The sequence below is a fragment of the Malus sylvestris genome, chromosome 15 (genome assembly GCF_916048215.2).
Source record: "Malus sylvestris chromosome 15, drMalSylv7.2, whole genome shotgun sequence".
NCBI classification, from domain to species: Eukaryota; Viridiplantae; Streptophyta; class Magnoliopsida; order Rosales; family Rosaceae; genus Malus; species Malus sylvestris.
In genome coordinates, this window is record NC_062274.1 from 23,815,445 (window position 1) to 23,833,178 (window position 17,734).

General features: G+C 35.6%; 2 protein-coding genes and 1 long non-coding RNA gene across 4 annotated transcripts; 2 read left to right on the forward strand and 1 right to left on the reverse strand.

Annotated features, from left to right (window-relative positions):
• The first annotated feature begins 1,281 nt into the window (after positions 1-1,281).
• Positions 1,282-3,372, forward strand: LOC126601601 (salicylic acid-binding protein 2-like). The gene is made up of 3 exons (XM_050268326.1): positions 1,282-1,730; positions 2,157-2,291; positions 2,916-3,372. The coding sequence occupies exons 1-3, from the start codon at positions 1,356-1,358 to the stop codon at positions 3,189-3,191; spliced, it is 786 nt and encodes a 261-aa protein (XP_050124283.1). The 5' UTR covers positions 1,282-1,355; the 3' UTR covers positions 3,192-3,372.
• Positions 3,373-5,759: 2,387 nt separating this feature from the next.
• LOC126601885 (uncharacterized) lies at positions 5,760-10,595 on the reverse strand. Of its 2 annotated transcripts, XR_007615850.1 has the most exons (5): positions 9,781-10,595; positions 9,559-9,585; positions 8,347-9,438; positions 7,376-7,756; positions 5,760-7,297 (listed from the first exon to the last, which is right to left on the reverse strand). It is a non-coding gene; the product is annotated as an uncharacterized LOC126601885 (long non-coding RNA). The 2 variants fall into 2 exon arrangements; XR_007615849.1 differs by lacking the exon at positions 9,559-9,585.
• Positions 10,596-14,516: 3,921 nt separating this feature from the next.
• LOC126601883 (salicylic acid-binding protein 2-like) lies at positions 14,517-16,434 on the forward strand. The gene is made up of 3 exons (XM_050268650.1): positions 14,517-15,408; positions 15,608-15,745; positions 15,933-16,434. Exons 1-3 carry the CDS (start codon positions 15,031-15,033, stop codon positions 16,212-16,214), a joined length of 798 nt encoding a protein of 265 aa, XP_050124607.1. The 5' UTR covers positions 14,517-15,030; the 3' UTR covers positions 16,215-16,434.
• The last annotated feature ends 1,300 nt before the right edge of the window (positions 16,435-17,734 follow it).

A 17,734-nucleotide genomic window follows, 5' to 3' on the forward strand; every position in this document is an offset into this window, starting at 1 on the left:
TTTTTGTTTAATTTTAAATAAAAAAAATTACATAATTTTAATCACACGATATACGATAAATGATTAAGATGTGATGATCCCTAAGATCCACCAATTTGGATCCGTATAGGATCCAAATCCCTCTCAATTATCCAAAACAGCGAAAAACGTGCCTCCAGCGGTCCAGAAAGAGGGTAGGTGGTGGCCACGTTCCATATTTTTTGTCTGGCGCTTGCAATTAACGCCCAAAGAGGGAGAGCGAGACAACAACTGAAGCTCTTGTGGGGACCTCTAGTGGTTCAACTCTGAAATCTACACCTCAGGGGGTTGAATTTCAATTTCATTTGTATCTGACGATCTGGACCTGAATTCTGACTGAAAATGTTTTCTTGTCAATTCCATATTTGACATTCGCATGATGTGTGTTTACATAGAGAATTAAACAATTTTTAAGGTTGTACTTCTTTTTAATATGCATTTAAAAAATAAAAAATATATATGTTTGTGAAGGTTTTAGTCAAAATGATCTTAAATTATTTTAGTAATTTCATGAAAAATCTTCATTAAATAAGAATAAAATGACCATAATAATTTTTGTCAAACCATTTTGACCCATTGTTTATTAAATTAAGAGTGTATTTGTGATTTTTACCCTTATTTAACATAATTTTACATAGAATGACCAAAATAATTTATGGTAGACAATTTTAAAGACCACTTCTATTGATTTTAAATCTCAGAGATCAAAGTGATGTTTTATGCAAATTTCATAAATCATTTTGACAAAAAAGCCTATTTATGAATAGTAATCGCCCATATCCATGCCAACGGATAAAGTTGCACAAAGATAATTACTTTTAAAGTGAATACTAACATGCAAATGACCCTTTACCACATGAGTGGAAAGGAGTTCAACACTTGTAAGACGTCGTGAATTTGAACCTCGTCGGTAACTATTCTAATATCTGTTGTAACTTGTAACAAAATATATCGTTTGACAAAAAAAAAGTGAATAGTAACTTCGATTGGGCTGCCCCTGCCCTTGCTCAATAGTCAATATGTGAAATTGCTTTCAAATAAAATATATAATTAAAAAAAAAAAGACAATGTAAATAAGCTAATAATACACTGACTAAAATGACACCGTAGGACAATCCTGACTAAAATGACACCGTAGGACAATACTTTAAAACCCACTACGTCTTAAATTTAAATTCTCTATATCTTTTTAGTGTAACCTAGAGTAGTAATATTACTTTTAATAAAAAATAAATAAAATTCACCAAATCGCATTAATTTTTGTTGGCCATCTTTATATATATCCCCCACCCAAATCCTAGAGTATTCCAGGTGATAGCGAATAACCAAAGGAGAAAATGGCAGCTGCACCAAAAGAAGAGAAACATTTTGTTCTAGTTCATGGGGCGTGCCATGGCGCTTGGTGCTGGTACAAGCTCAAACCGAAGCTCGAGTCCGCCGGTCACAAGGTCACAGCGCTGGACCTTGCAGCTTCGGGCGTGGACGCAAGGGCCATCGCAGATGTTCACTCATTGGCAGAATACTCCGAGCCTTTGTTGCACTTCATCGAATCACTCGGTCCGAAAGAGGAGGTGATTCTTGTAGGTCATAGCCTTGGAGGCATGAACTTGGCCCTTGCCATGGAAAGGTTCCCGCACAAAATTACTGCTGCTGTTTTCTTGACTGCCTTTCTGCCAGATACCGTTCACCAACCTTCATATGTTTTGAATCAGGTATGTATTACCATTTTCAGGCAGCTAATTAGCCAATAATAATAATTGTCTTCTCGAATCACATCATATTATTCTCCAACTTTGCGTTTTACCGTCTGAAGATCACGACAAGTGTCTGGTTTCATGTATCGAATTTTAGAATTATTCAACACGCCCCAGTGCAAGTGGGGGTTTTATCAAAAATAATATTTAATCAAAATGTTTTTTGTTTTTATATCCACCTTCCACGAATGTGGCAATAGGTGGGCTATGCATGTTACTTCTTTTCCATATAGTAACAAATTAAATTAGTTCTAAATACCATTGATGAAAAATTGTTAATTTTCATTTCAAATATTATTGCAAGTTGTTTACTTATTTGAAAAACAATTAGAATTGATTTTAGAACTTTGTTTTTAAATTTACTTTCTGTATACATGCGAATAGTTCACGCAAAAGATACCCGCGGAAGCATGGTTGGACACCCAGTTTGCAAATTACGGAAGTGTCAAAGAACCTTTAACATCAATGCATTTTGGTCCAATGTTCTTAACGAAGCTCTATGAACTCTGCCCCATTGAGGTATATATCTTTCACATCCTCACACACTACTACACATGCACACAATAGAACTGCAACTGTAAATGGGTTGATCGTAAACAAACTCAAAATGCAACCCCAAAGTTAATATAAATTAGAAAACTAAACGAATTTTCTTGACTATGTTGCGCCACTTGATGTACTAAATGTTGAAAACCACAAAACATGAGAGTAGTAAACAGTTTTTTATCCTATATATATATATATGCTTAATTATGGTGTTAAACAATGAATCTGGACCGCACATTTAAAGAAAAATTAACTTATCAGTGGTTAAGATCCTCGACCAGTCAACAAAACATATTTTGAGAAGTGATTTTTGCATTCTCTTTGCTCCTTTTTTACTACTACATTTTATTCTGGCATTTGAATTATATAATTGAAGAATCAAGAGATACAACCAGGTAAATAAATGCAAAAAGAGAAGACGAGAGTGAAAATGGCTTTCCTGATTTTTTTTTTCCATGCAAAAATTAAAGAAAGCTTTTTTGTCTAATCTATGGAAAAACGGTTGGTCTTAAAAGGTAGCTTGAATAAAATGGAGTCATTACAAGTCTTAGTTAATTTAGAATTAACTGCATCTGATGAATGTTGCATTATTCAAAGGATCTGGAACTTGCCAAATCCTTAGTGAGGACAAGTTCACTATTTCTTGAAGACTTGTCAAAGATGAAGAATTTCTCGAACGAAGGATTTGGGTCGGTCACTCGAGTTTACATGATCTGTAACGAAGATAAAGCAATACCAGCTGAATTTCAACGGTGGATGATCGAAAACGGTGGTGTTACAAATGTGGTGGAGATTAAGGGTGCTGATCATATGCCAATGCTTTCCAAGCCCCAAGAACTTTGCAATTCTCTGTTGGAGATAGGAAATAAGTAAAAGCATCTGCTTTGCTTATTTATGTATTTTCAATTATCCGGGAGTCATCAAACTTGTATATCATATAATGTATCGATACATCCGTTAGTATCATACTTGTTAAAAATAAAGAAGATTGCGGATGCGCCTATATTTAAGTAAAGGTTGCTAATAAAAAAGTTCATTCAAAGTTCCATTAGAACCATATATTCAAACATATAGATAGCCACTATTTACTTGAAATGTGAATATTTTGGTGGTCATGTATATGCCTTAGTAACGTACTAGTCAAGTATTTAGGGGTGCGGATTGAGAACATGAGAGATTGGAAAATGAAATCACAATAGAGCGAGAGTGAGAGAGATTCTCTCTCTATATTATTAGCTCATTTTCTCACAACTTACACTTAAGATTGCGACATTTCTATACCAAATACTCACACCATTTTCCATTTATGAGTTTTTTCTCTCTTAATGTAACCAAAGGTGTGAAAATTTTAGAATAAGTCAATGAGTCAACCATAGTAATTTGATATTAAACTGGTTAATTACATCAAACACTTTTAACTTACAAGTGAAACAGATATCAATAAATCATACCATCGAGTCGCTCGGCATGTACAAATTTAATAATTGAGGAGTTCACAATTCTAAGAGGTCGCACTTGGTGTGATGGCAAGTGCCTTCGCCCATGAGCGGTAGGTCTCGGGTTCGAGACTTGGGAGCAGCCTCTTCATAAATGGGGGTAAGGCTAGCCGACATTCACCTCTCCCAGACCCTGAGTAAAGCGGGAGCCTTGTGCACTGGGTACGACCTTTTTTAGGAGTTCACAATTCTCAAATCGGTAAGGATCAATAATTGAGAAGTTCACATGTCCCATATCGATCATGATTTCAGGAAGAAGTTTCCTGAGCTAACGAAGAAGTTCTGGTGGAGTTTTCCAGCAGATTTAGGTCTATGATTAGGGGTATTTTGGTGTTTCCGAAATTATGTGTCGGTATTTCGGGTACAACAAACTCGATATTGTTTCATTCTCGATCAATCCGAGCTTCCCTTCTTCGGATTTCGATTCCGTCAATATAAGTAATCGGACTCCTAGTTGCGAGTCCAGCACCGATTTTCTTCCTCATGGGAATCAAAGGACTAATCCAAATCGAGAAGGACTTCCCTTCCACCCATTCTCTTTCTGGCCAAGTAAAACACGCCTCTAGCTAATTTGTTTAGTATCCTTTTGACTAGTAGGATTTTAAAGTAGGAATGAAGACTCGACAAGTTTATTCTACATATGCCAAACTGGCACATACGGTGTGGCCAGAAGGTTACTATCAAAGACGAGAGCGCTTTTCTCAGAAGAGCCATCCATGACCCTCAAGGTAATGACAAACCAAACATTAAGGCAGTGTTCGAATTCGAAATTGTTTGCTTTGCGTGATTAGTAATGGAAGTTCAACTTTTGACCCCATTGTCTTAAATTCCTGGCTCCTCCACTGATTGGATTTGTGGGTGCCGCATACAAACTAACAAAATAGTTGGTGGAATCTTAACTGAATGACCAAATTGATGTGGGGTAGTGAATGTCAGGGACGACATTGATTGATTTTGAAAGTGAGGGATTAAAATTATGAGTTTGCTCAATCTGAAGGACTATTTGTGATAAAAATCCTTAAATTTTATATTTTTTTCCACTTACTTGTCAATCTATTAACTATAAAGCCAACTGTTGAATAGTTCGGAATATTAAGGACTTACCCTAGTTAGACCATCTTCAACCCTTGGGCTAAAAGCCAAATTTTTTAGCCCGGAAAATTTAGCTTTTAGCCCAGAAACATCTTTTCTGCTCCAACCCTTCTACCCTAAAATTTTAGCCCGGAATTATTAAAGAATGAAATTAGCCTAAATTTTTTTCTTAAATCAATTTAAAAAAAAAATAAATATGTAGATTATTGTAAATTAATTTTATGAACATTTTAATCTAAAAAAATTTAAATTCCGATAAACATTTCGCATTTAGCCCAGGGGGAAAGCTGTGGGGTATTTGGCCCAGAAATAGCATTTGGCATTTAGCCTAAAATTTTAGCATGGGTTGGAGAGTGTTTGGGGGGGTAATTTGGGGGGTAATTTGGCTTTTAGCCCAAGGTTGGAGATGGTCTTAGTGGTGGGGTTTCTAAGTTGATAATAAAGCAGATTGAAATTAATTTTATTGGAAGAAGATGGAAGCCCTTGAAATCATGCCTCTATTATCTTGGATTGTTTGTGAAGTCTAGCGATCTGTTTGATATCAATTTTGTTTTTTTGTTTTTTTTGTTTTTATACTTTTTGTGCTAGTAATAGAATTAAAATACATAGGAAAAAGAAGGATGAAGAGTAAATAAAGGATGGTGGGATAAATGTAAGAGAGAGGCAAAAGAAAAGACACACAAAAGAAAACTAAAAACTCAAAGTTTCAAACTATAGAGACGTTTGATAATTATTATTGTTTTAGCTTTTAGTATACACTAGCAACAGTGCCTGCGTGAAGCTGCGGGTTTTAAAACTGTATAAAACATGTAAAAAGTTCTAAATACATACGATATGCAATAGTATTTAGATATATGTTGAAATCTATTTACAAGCATATGGATTGGCGGTTCTATTGCCATTGTTCTAATATTCACATCTTTTACAAATTTGAAGTCCTAAGAGTCCTTAACTGAAAGAAAAGATAAAAGTTTCTTTCTCACCGAAATCTATCAATTTGAATCAAATCTACCGAAGAAGTACAGATTGTAGCATACCTTGTAATTTCTGCAAGTTGTCCACCTGCAATATCAATAGTGACATAATTTCTTCCTAAGCCATTGGAAAAACCAAAATTGAACAGAACTTCCTCCCCCCTCCTCTGACCAAATAAAAGAAGTAATGTTTCTCTTTTGGAACCTTTAATCACATCACACTCCAACCACATGACACAGAACCACACATAACAGAAATTAAAAAAGAAAAAGAACTGAACACATTAACTCTTGACAAAAACTTATTACCCACGAATGGAAAGTCACTGAAAACACAAATCACCAATGAAGAAATGAGGAAACAAATCAGCCACCTAACTTATATATCATTAGGATGAACCATGCTAATTTGTTCATAACTGATCTGTCTCCCTACATTTTTCAAATTTGCAACCACATATAGTATTGTAACATAATGATCAAACAAAACAGATTAATTCTTACGCACACAATAACCCTCGAGCATGGAAAGGCTTTGGTTTCTTGCAAAATAATGGAGAATAAAATAAGAAACCCGTTGGAAAAGTTGGCAATAGATTGGTTAAAAAACAATTTAAAATACTTTTTTGTACCACTTGGTGATTCTAAACACTATTTGTTTCCAGATGAAATTAAACATCGTAAAGAAACATGCTCCAAATTAGCTGAAGAACTCATAACAGAATTTCTACCTTGCAGTTTATCATAACCTTTTCCATCACAGAACATTCAAATTTTTCAACAGAAAATGGATTCTATAATGTTGGCTAAAATTATCTACACTACACATTAACACAATAAAATATAATCAATCGCATAATTATTAATCTACAAAATAATAAAAAATTAATATAAATCAAAAGATGACAAACCTATTACTTTGCATTCTCATTATTGCAGATAGCTAAAAATTCCCATCAAACTTGCAAGAAAGTAAAAGAAATTAACTAAACTATCACTCAAGAAGAAGTTAGACAGAAGTGTGGAGAATAAAAAACAGATATCTACTTCTAGTCTATCAAGAAGTTAATTTTAGAGTTGCATCAGCTTCAATGTCTAAATGAACAGTAGAAATAAATTCATCCCCGAAATAAGATGTTATTTATAATTATCGTAACATAAATGTAATGTGTGTACAATCATCAACCCACACCCAAGGGTAAACTACCCATCCTGGCATAACTCCAAAATCGCAAGAAGCATGTTAATAAAATATTAAGTCCCTTTACCTCATATTTGCTACTATCATTTTCAGGAGTCATGTGGATTTCCACGAATTGTAAAGCATGTATATACAAAGTGAGGTTTACCAATACCTCTAGCTATTTCCGAGTGTGCGCTGGGGTGGTTTTTCCTTTGCAACATGCAATTTTTTTACCTGTATTATTCCCACCATCAACCAAAAAGGAAGGAAAATTTGACAAAAGAAGTTTCTTAATACATTCCTGATTTTTACCTGAAGCTTTCTAGCTTTCTCTAAAGCTTTCTACTTTGTCAATTCCTTTTCTCTTGCCCGCCTAAATATGAAAACAAAATTTAAATCAATTTCTTTCAAAAATTCAATCATTCACATAATCATGTAAAAGAAAATCTGATTATTTCGAAAGCAGATGAGGCAGGTTCTATACCAAGGAATAACTTGAAGCATATCAAAGTTAATAAGTTTAAGAGGGGTGAAAAAAACTTAGCAAAGAAAGAAGGTATTGAATGATCAATAATAAGAATTTGGTCACCTTATTTGATCAATGCCAATGATCCTGAAGTAAGTGTTAAGTGCATTAAAATTTGTATAGAACAAAGCTTGAGAAGCACACATCTGCGAATGATAAGAATAATGCTGGAATGTTTTTTTTTTTTTCTACTAAATGGAATAGCGAGAATTTGATTTAGTAATTAAAAATATTTAACACATTGTAGTAAAAAAATTTAAGAGCGTAGACAAAGCGTCTAAAATTTATTGAAATACAATGTGAATTTAGAGTTCTTGCAAAAAATGTAATGACTGACAAAAGTTTAAACATAATTAGAATTTCGGAAAGGAAATTATCAAACAGTAAGTTTTTTTAAAGCTTTTGGATTAGTTTTTGAGTCACATTTGACAATTGATAAAAGTAGCCTACAAAACTCAAAAATAACTATTTTTTAAGATACAGGGTTAATAAAAACTAAAAAATAAAAAACAGAGAATGTTAAGTCATCCAATATTAAGACTTCTTTCTGTATTGTATGTACATTGTAGTATTAGATGACTTAACTTTTGCTATGTGACGTCCTTGAACGACCAAGAAATAAAACTAATACACATGCAAGTACAATTACATGCTTTAAATAAATTACTTGTCTAGTCAATCTAAACCGTTCACATTTTCATTAAATAACCCGGAGTTGGTACTTCAAAAATATTAATTTAGCTACAAAGAAAACTACTTGAAGATTCCTGATGTGAAAAGGGCATCCAGCAGGGATAAAAACAGCTTGCCCCAAATGTTGTTTAAAGGACCATGGCTCAATTCTTGATCAAACAGGAAGAAAAACAAAAGAATAAAGTTCAGAATTTTCGAAACCTGGATGCTGAAAATCTCAAAGAATATCAAATATTCAAGATCACAGTCACATGCACAACAAAAAGTAAAATGATGTACACTATCTCTAAAGTATAGACCAGTAAACAGTTAGAAATGCAGGTCATGGTGTGTAAAGTAATTTTCAGAACACCTGATTTACAAATGTCGCTCAAGCCAGAGTCAATTTGACTTCAATTGTAAAAGCCAAATTCAAAGAACACAGGTTTCCATTTAAGAAACATGCGACTTCATCAATTTGAACAGAATTCAAGATAAGTGGCCAAAGCATTGTGATTATTCAGCCAGTATTGAATAATGGATTCACCATATTTATAACTGACGAAATGCAATCAACCATCAAAATTGTATTCATTAAATAGTTAACCCTATATCATTTGCTAATGAATATTCAAAGTATTTGGCGGTAAAATAATAATAATGGAATAGATTAATCATCAATTAATTATCAATAAAAAATAATATTCATTAAGAATAGGGTTTCTTCAACTCTAGATTTTGCAAATAGTGATAAGTGTCGAAAAATGAGTGGCTGGGATATAAACAGAGGTTAATGGTCCAGCTCAATAGATCAGTTTAGAGATTGTTAGTGTTTGTTAGTCTGTTAAGTATGTGCCATGAGAGCTAAGCAAGGTGATTAGTTGTTGTATAAATTCTTAACTCTCTCTCTCTGTTGAATAGTTAATTCATTCATACAATTACATAACAACTATTATATCACTCTCTCTAAAATTCCTTTTCTCTTTTGTTTACTTAGCATTTCTCAAATATTTCAACATAGTTTGGGAAGCTCAAGTGTACCGGTTGATACTCCACAGTCGAGAAGGGAGGCCAAGTTTGGGAAGTCTAGATTTTCACCTTCTCTGGGTCTGGAACTCCGCATCAATTATCATGCGAGAGAGGGAGAAAAAGGGTATTCGTTGAGAGCGTTTGAGTACTGTATATTGGTACAAAACCAATTAGATACTTGAAATTAGATATACATCTTACAATCGTGCAAACTGGAACTTGAACAAATCCAAAATAAAATGAAAATAATTACAGAACATATGAATACCATAGTTTCTCAAATGACATAGTCCACCTGCATATAAACATTTCCATGTAAATTCATACCTCAATAAAAAGAGAATAGAATAAGCCATACTTCATACAATATCATGAATTAACTCAGAAAAATTTCTTTAACCCAGATTTTTAAAATTAAAATCACAAAAATTTGAACAACGAAAAGAGAACCCAAGAACTAAACCCTAACAAAAAATGTCAGAGAACTCACCAGGAAACCCAAGCTTTCTGGGTTTAAAATTTCTTCAATAAAACCCAAAATTTCCCTTAATGAAATTCCAAAAAGCATTCTCCATTGGCATCAGGCATAACCCCACTTACATGCGTCCCTTGTGAAAACTTCCCATTTGAAGCTGTTTCCAATTGATTGTCCATCATAAAATGTTTTAAATCATCGCTGGCATGCTGCAAACAGAATGGGATTGAACTTGGATTTTCCCAAAAATTCACCAAATCAAACCACAAAAAATTAATCGAAGTAAACAAAGTGCACAATTTGTCGAAAGCAATAGATTATAGATCCAACATTCATATAAATGAAATTCGATCATGATTTGAATAAAAAAAGTGAGAGAGAGAGAGAGAGGAACCTCAAGCACCTGGAAGCTGGAACCCTACACATAAAAGCGGCAAAAAACGATGACCATTGCTTCCTCAAAATAAAATAAAAAACCAAATCATATACCCACACTAAAAATCCAAACACAGAAACAAAACCCCAAAAATTAATTAATATTATTATTATAAAATAGATATGCAAACGAAATAAAAAAGGGCTTGCAAGCTTCTATACAAAACCTTAAAATTCGATCAGCAACATTTCCTGAAATAAAAAACAAACAACCACAACACCAAAAAAAAGAAGAAGCAAAATACTCAATGCAAAAGGCCAAGGCCTGTGTGGTTGTTTTTCTGTGTTCAAACCTTCATCAGAACACATAACACAGGCCAATAAAATATTTCGCCAAATCTGAAACCCAGAACACAAACTAATTTAAAATTTCTGCAACTAAACATTTGAATAAAAAAAAATCATCAAATTAAAACTCCAAAACCCAATTCAATCCTTGATCAGAACACATAACAAAGGTTAATAAAATATCTAACCAAAATAAACAATCAATTCTTAACATCTAAAATTGAAGATAATAAAACCCATCGATTTGGAAAGAAAAAAAAAAAAAAAACACCCTCCCACATGCAAGTTTTGAATAACTCACCGGAAAACTTTAAGGTGATAGAAGAGCAAGATAGAACATGAGAGAACAAAGAACACCAGCGACAGAAACCAACAGAGGTAACAGGGAGAGAGAGCAAAGGAAACGAAAACCACAAAAACCCAAACAATCGAACAAAAATTGGAGGAGAAAGAATGAAAAGCAATAGAAGCAAAAAGAGTGAAAAGCAAGGGAAGATGCCAGAAGACGCAACAATGGTCGACAGGTGGAATGGAAGGGCATAACCATCCTTTCATTGTAGATAAGTTGAAACAAAGTGCTGCCAGCCAAAAAATATGAGGGCATTTCCGCTATTTTGTTGTTCACGAATAGTGAAAAACAGTGCCACCCGAGTTTGGGTTTTAGTATATGTATAATTTTTTGAAAGGGTAGTGATTTCATCTCACCTTTTATTACTCTGTGCATACTTTCTAATAATGTTGACCGTTGATTTTACTTTAATTGTTCAATCTGACAGCTACGAAGCTAGATGAGTGTGTATAAGGTGGGAAATGGTATGTTAAAATCATTTCTCTTTTTGAAAACTTCAAACTGAAAACATAGGTGTATTCGATTGAGATTTTGAGGGATTTTATTTTTTTTTAATAAATTTGCTACTTAGTACTACAGTTTAGTGGTGTTTCCCTTCACTTGTAAGTGAGATGTCTTAGATTCGATTCTTACCAAAGACGAATTTGAACCACATTATTTCTATCCATTGTGAGGCTAGGCCAACCCCTTCCCTCTTACTATGATAATATCGTTTGTAAATGAAGATCATATATATATTTTTGTCTCTTTACACACACACACACACACACACACGTCATTGTCATCGTCTCTGCCATCGCATCCATCTTCTTCCTGATAGGAGCATATTTATGCGACTTAGTTAACATGTTTTCTTGCATTTACTTAGTTAGTTATTGCTTATAAGAGTGTTTTAAGCTATTTTCGTGTGTTTGTAGGTCCTAATAACAAAGTTGGAAAGAAAGTGCATTTTGGTGCAATTTGGAGCAATTTTGGGCCAAAATGGATTGCATGCATATGGAGCATGTGGGATGAACGTTTTTGGTGTTTTAAAAAGGGTTTCAACACATGCAAAAATCTGAATAATGAAGTTGAAGTGTGGAAGTGTGCAGATACATACATTTAAGGAACAATTTGAAAGGAAAAGAAGTGAAAGATGCCATTTGTTGGATTGCTTTACAGGATGTACTCACATTTTCAGCAACTACAAACATAATTTCAGGCTGAAATGATGCATATCATGTGTGTAGAGGTGTAAAGTGGCCGAAAGTTGATGTTTGCAAGATGAAATGATGCAAAACATGTGTGTGAAAGTTGTCTAATAGCTAGTACATGTGGAAAAGGGATGGAATACAAGGCAAATGCATCAGAAATTGAAGAATGAAGGCACATGGACAGCTACAAAGGAGTTGAATTAGCAAAAGAGGAATGATTGCCTTTTGTTAAAGGCAAGACACAATGATAAAAGAGCATGTAAACTAGCTGTTTTTGCATCATTTTGGTCTTTGTTTGTATTGTTTATTGAAGCCACTTGAGTGATTCTTTGCTTTGGAGCTTCTATAAATAGGGAGTGAAGGGAAGAACACTAGAAAACATACTACATAAAAAACATATCAACCACCCCTCCATATTCAGAATTTTCGCCAGAAATCATTCCCTCTCATTGCCGCAGCCTTCCTTCACCATTCTTCCATATTTTTCTGATTCTTTTTACCCTAGCCGTATCCCCCATCAATCCTAAACCCTTCCATACCATTCCCTACCCATTCTCCCATACAAATACCACCCTAGAACCTGACTTTAGACCAAGTGCCGCAGCAAGGAGGAAAGAAGACTTGTGGATGCACCTGCTGTCCAAGCTGGATCATCTAGGTGTTTTCTTTCTTTGGATTTTAATGTCTAAATTTATGTATCTTTGCTTTGTGAGTATGAGGAACTAAACCCCCCTTGGCTAGGGGGGAATTCGAAACCATGTTTATGCTTGCTATATGATTTGATTACTTCTAATTGCGTTTCATATGTTGTGAATTCAATTTACTTATCTACATGAATTAAAACTGATTTGTGTATGTTGGTTGAGAATGCACGCTTAATTTTCATGCATAAGTTTGATACTAGGATATAAGGGAGTTTCACCTAATCGGTATGAATTTATATTCACAAGTAGTAAAGGTTGTTGATCACAATCGTGTTAAGTAAATTCTTGGCATAAGTTTCATGCAATTCATAGTAACGAGTGCTTCGCCAATGCTTATGATTTTCATAGAACTTAATGATTCTTGCTTGTATCTCTATTATGCAATTCATGTAGGGAACTTGTGGGGAATGCTTTGGGTTGTCGTATGCAATTCATCCAATTCAATAACTTAAGGAAAATCTGAGGGTTAATTAGTGCAATTCACGGTTAATCTGGGGTGTTGGGAATTCATGGTTTATCGAAAAGCAATTGGAAATCGTTTTGTATGCAAATGTGACATGTGTGGAGAAGAACCCCTTAGCTAGCCTTCCATCCATTCACTTTTATCAAATTCGTTTTAGAATCTGTTCAATTTACAAAGTTTGTTCTTGTTTTCAATTTTCGTCAAAACTCAATCCCCATTTATTTTGAAGTGTTAGATTAGTTAGAAATCAATTTAGTTTGTGTTTTTAAGTGTCTTGAGTCAAGTCATAACCCAATTTCGTCCAATTTAGTGTTAGGTGTTCAAAACTACCCAGAAAGTGTTTTTAAGGCAGTTTTGAGTGTTTATTTGCTGTTTTGAGTCTTTTGGTTTGTTTTGGTGTTTTATAGTTTGGTTTTGCATTCTTTGAGTCTAGTTTAGTGTTTTAAACTTTGTTTTTACGTTTTGAGTCAGTTTCAAGTGATTTGGCAATCCCTCATAATCCCCGGCCTAGAACGATCCCTACTTACATACTTTGCTACAATTGATAAAAAGAAGGTTTAATTTGTGTGCTTATATATTTCGCATCACTTCCTCACATCAAGAAAGTACAGGAGCGGTTAGAGGTGGATCCACAAAGGGACCTGGGAGGTCCCATGATCCCTTGACGATCCTAAAATACTGCTAAAATTTTTCCAAAAGATCAACTGATCCCCTTACGGCTAAATCGGTTCGCCCTTGATGACACGGTTTTATCATCATGGTAGCGTTTTGCCAATAAAATTAAAATAATAGAAACTTTTGTCTATATATATTTATTTTCATTGCACGGATCGTTATCGAGACGATAAATTTGTACCATATAAATTGTTCTTCCATTAGAGAAGATGATTTTGCTGACCACGTGCAAACACATTTGCCTAGTCACAAGACTAGTAGTCCCTCCAAGTCGGCTAGTGGGAGAGCCACTTGAAGATCAAAAAGCACAAATGATGTGATATATACGAGTCATGAAATGCCAAATGTGATGTCATACACATGGAAATTCCTCCGACATCTGCGGCCATGAGAGATTCTCGGGTAGAGAAACCGGACTGGACCTTGTGAGAGAGATTCTCGGGTAGCATCACAAATTATGAAGGTGGGATATAAGATATTCTTGAATAGGTCCTTAAGGAAACGTGGCCCGATTGCTGTATTCCAAAATTTCTGCCGACACATATTTTGTGACTATTCTTGGAGTAATGTGATTGATCCGTCTGTTTGCTTTTGAATTTTCCTCTTTTTCTCTTCACATCCGATATTTTTCAACCCTGCACAAAGCGCGATACGCAGTTGTTGAATTTTCTTTGATTTGCCATTTTTTATTACCAGATTTCTAATTACATTCTTACGCAGAAAATTTCACTATTGTAATTTATTTTACTACCGCATATAGACTCACCCTCTTTACTCTTTAACAAAGACGATTATTTCGGTCCGGACACCTGGGCATGGTTCTTGGTCTGATCGGATCGGATACACAATTTCAATTTCAGAATTGACTATTCTATACTTCTTGTCATCAAATTAATTTCTGAATTATGACCATCTATACCAAGATAATGCATTGGACGTATTCTCTTAATTATCTGCACATCGAGCTAGTACTTTAGGAGATTAGGTTAATAGTTTATCTTATATTCTTTTGATTACTCTAATTTCTCTCTTATCTATTGCTATACACTTATCAGATGAAAATGTCCTGTAATGTTACCGCGGCGTTGAAAAGTTAGTACATGCTTTAGCCATCTTTATATGCAGTTGTAGAGTGGTAGTTCATACCCAACAGAGGAAATGGCAGGATCCAACGGAGAACGGAAGGCGCATTTTGTTCTAGTACACGGCGCGGGTCATGGGGCTTGGTGCTGGTACAAGATCAAACCCAAGCTCGAGTCCGGTGGTCACAGGGTCACGGTGCTTAACCTCGCAGCATCGGGCATCAACATGAAGGCCATACAAGATGTTCACTCACTTACTGAGTACGCTGAGCCCTTGTTAGAGTTAATAGAATCGCTCGCTCCAAACGAAAAGGTGATACTCGTAGGACATAGTCTTGGAGGCATGAACTTGTCCCTTGCCATGGAAAAGTTCCCACGGAAAATCTCTGCTGCTGTTTTCTTGACTGCGTTTCTGCCCGACACAACTCACCAGCCGTCTTATATTATGGATCAGGTATCTGCATCTTCTTTTTTTGACGCATCGATATACTTACACTACGAGTGGCAGAATAAATGAGTATCCAACTCGTTATTCAAGAGATTCGAATCTAAGACCTTTCACTTACAATTTGTATTTTCATGTTCTTTGCTTTATTAGAAATTTATAAAAGCAAGCAAAGTTTACTCGAAAACCATTTTTTCTGTGTGAAAAGTTCATGGAAAAGAAACCGGCAGACTCATGGTTGGATACTCGGTTTGAGAAATTTGGAAGCCCCGAACAACCCTTGACATCGATTTTCTTTGGTCCCAAGTACCTACAAGAGGTTCTCTACCAACTTAGCCCGATCGAGGTATCGTTCTCACAAGCACTCGAAGAGAATTACTGCAATTATATCTTGGAAAATGCTTTAGCGTGTTTCCATTCCCCCCCCCCCCCCCCAGTATTTGTCTATGGCATAATATTTATCTTAAACTTGTAGTGTATACATGTATTTATAATTTCCTGAACTGATGTGATTACATTTTACGTGTTTGAAGGATTTGGAACTTGCCAAGAGCTTAGTAAGGAAGAGTTCGTTCTTTCGTGAAGAAGTGGCTAAGATGAAGAAATTCTCGAATGAGGGATACGGTTCAGTTACACGAGTTTATGTGGTTTGTGACAAAGATTTGATAATAACCGAGGAATTTCAACGATGGATGATTGCAAACAGCGGGGTTAAAAATGTGGTCGAGATTAAGGGTGCTGATCATATGCCGATGTTTTCAAAGCCACAAGAACTATCCAATTCTCTTATGGAGATTGCCCAGAAGTATGCTTGAAATGTCAGTGAGCAACATTTTAGGCCAGTTGTAAGGAGAATAGTTTTGGTCACCATGAGTGTAATGTTACCACTCCACTTCAACGTGCGTACTGCGTGTTACTCTGAATTTGCTCAGAGTTTTTACTTGGCCTTTGTATTTGGAATTTACATCAGTTCTAAAACCTTTAAAACGAAAAAGTTGTGTTGTTGCTATGCAATGATGCTTCATGATTCTGAAACTTATGGCATAGTATAAATCGGTTCTTAAAATTCATCGGTTTGTGATCTTAGCATGCTTCCTTGTAGCCAATGCAGCGCAGCTTGGGGTTCACCTACCTACCTCTTGCTCTGATTCAGTCCCGTTTAGTCCAGGATCCTTTTTCGAGTTCAGTACTCTATTCTTTCTCTTCATGTCGACAGCACTATCCCATTTTCCTGCAGCAGCATAGAGGTTCGACAAGATGTCAGTTGCACTATCTTGTGAGTCTAAACTTAAAACCTGCTCTGCTGCACAAGCTTCGTAACGCTCTCCACAATTCAAGATTATTTCCACAAAACGGTTAACTAATAACAAGTTCATCTGCCTCATCCAACAATCGAGCTCGACTTAACAAACTAACCATGCAAGGGTAGTGCTGAGGGCCAGGTGTGATACCGTTATCCTCCATACATTTCCACAAAAAATTCCATACTCAAACCAAACCACTGTTGTTGCAAGCTGAGACTGGACAGTAATGTTACTTGGTCTGGTCTTAAACCATGTTTTTCTATCTCGAAATAGCTTCAAGCACTCCAAACTCCTGGAACATTAATTTCATAAAAGAACGTAAATTCACTCTCGCCAATCTCCAAAAACTCATGATCATCTCAGTCGATAGAACATCTTTCCTTCTCTAAGATGGACTGAAACACTTTCCGATCTTCATCAGTTTCACCATTTTTGAAGTACATAGACACTAGTCCTCAACATGCTGCCAAAGAGATGAACCACCTTCCATGGTCTCATCATTCTTCACATGGCCCAAAGCTCGTAGACTTACAGGGCACAACATCTTCATCAACCATCCCGCTCGCTAAAAACTTTTTCATTGATTCCACCTCCCGACGGCTGAAGTACATGAAAAGTAGAGCAGCTTGAACAAAAATCACTCAAGAATCCAAATTTAATTGAACAAGTTGGGCATGAATCAAAGAGCCAAGTCCTCAAGTGTATAATATGCCTGCATTACGCTCGTGAAAGCAGAACCATTTGGACTACGGAATTGAATTCCCATTTTTGTTAAGTAGCTACCTGGCCAAAACTGCACTGTTTGAATCACGCTAACACGCCACAGAGAGCGCATTGAATGGAACCAGATATCATTGAGGCATTTTGTCGGACACCGTCCGGATATCGCCAAGTGAATGAGATTGCGTATACATGGAAATGCCAGTGAGCGCGAGCCGACAGCGGTGGTGGTAAGGAGGAGAGCACGGAGTTGCCGCGCTTGTTTCTGTGAGGTTATGGAGGTGCATTTTTTGTATCAGAGCGCTGCGAAG

Bases quoted from the DNA above. Each gene is read 5' to 3' on its own strand.
- LOC126601601 (XM_050268326.1), top strand. From the start codon at position 1,356: ATGGCAGCTGCACCAAAAGAAGAGAAACATTTTGTTCTAGTTCATGGG. The intron at 1,731-2,156 runs GTATGTATTACC...ACATGCGAATAG, and splicing joins CTTCATATGTTTTGAATCAG to TTCACGCAAAAGATACCCGC. The intron at 2,292-2,915 runs GTATATATCTTT...CATTATTCAAAG, and splicing joins ATGAACTCTGCCCCATTGAG to GATCTGGAACTTGCCAAATC.
- LOC126601883 (XM_050268650.1), top strand. From the start codon at position 15,031: ATGGCAGGATCCAACGGAGAACGGAAGGCGCATTTTGTTCTAGTACAC. The intron at 15,409-15,607 runs GTATCTGCATCT...CTGTGTGAAAAG, and splicing joins CGTCTTATATTATGGATCAG to TTCATGGAAAAGAAACCGGC. The intron at 15,746-15,932 runs GTATCGTTCTCA...ACGTGTTTGAAG, and splicing joins ACCAACTTAGCCCGATCGAG to GATTTGGAACTTGCCAAGAG.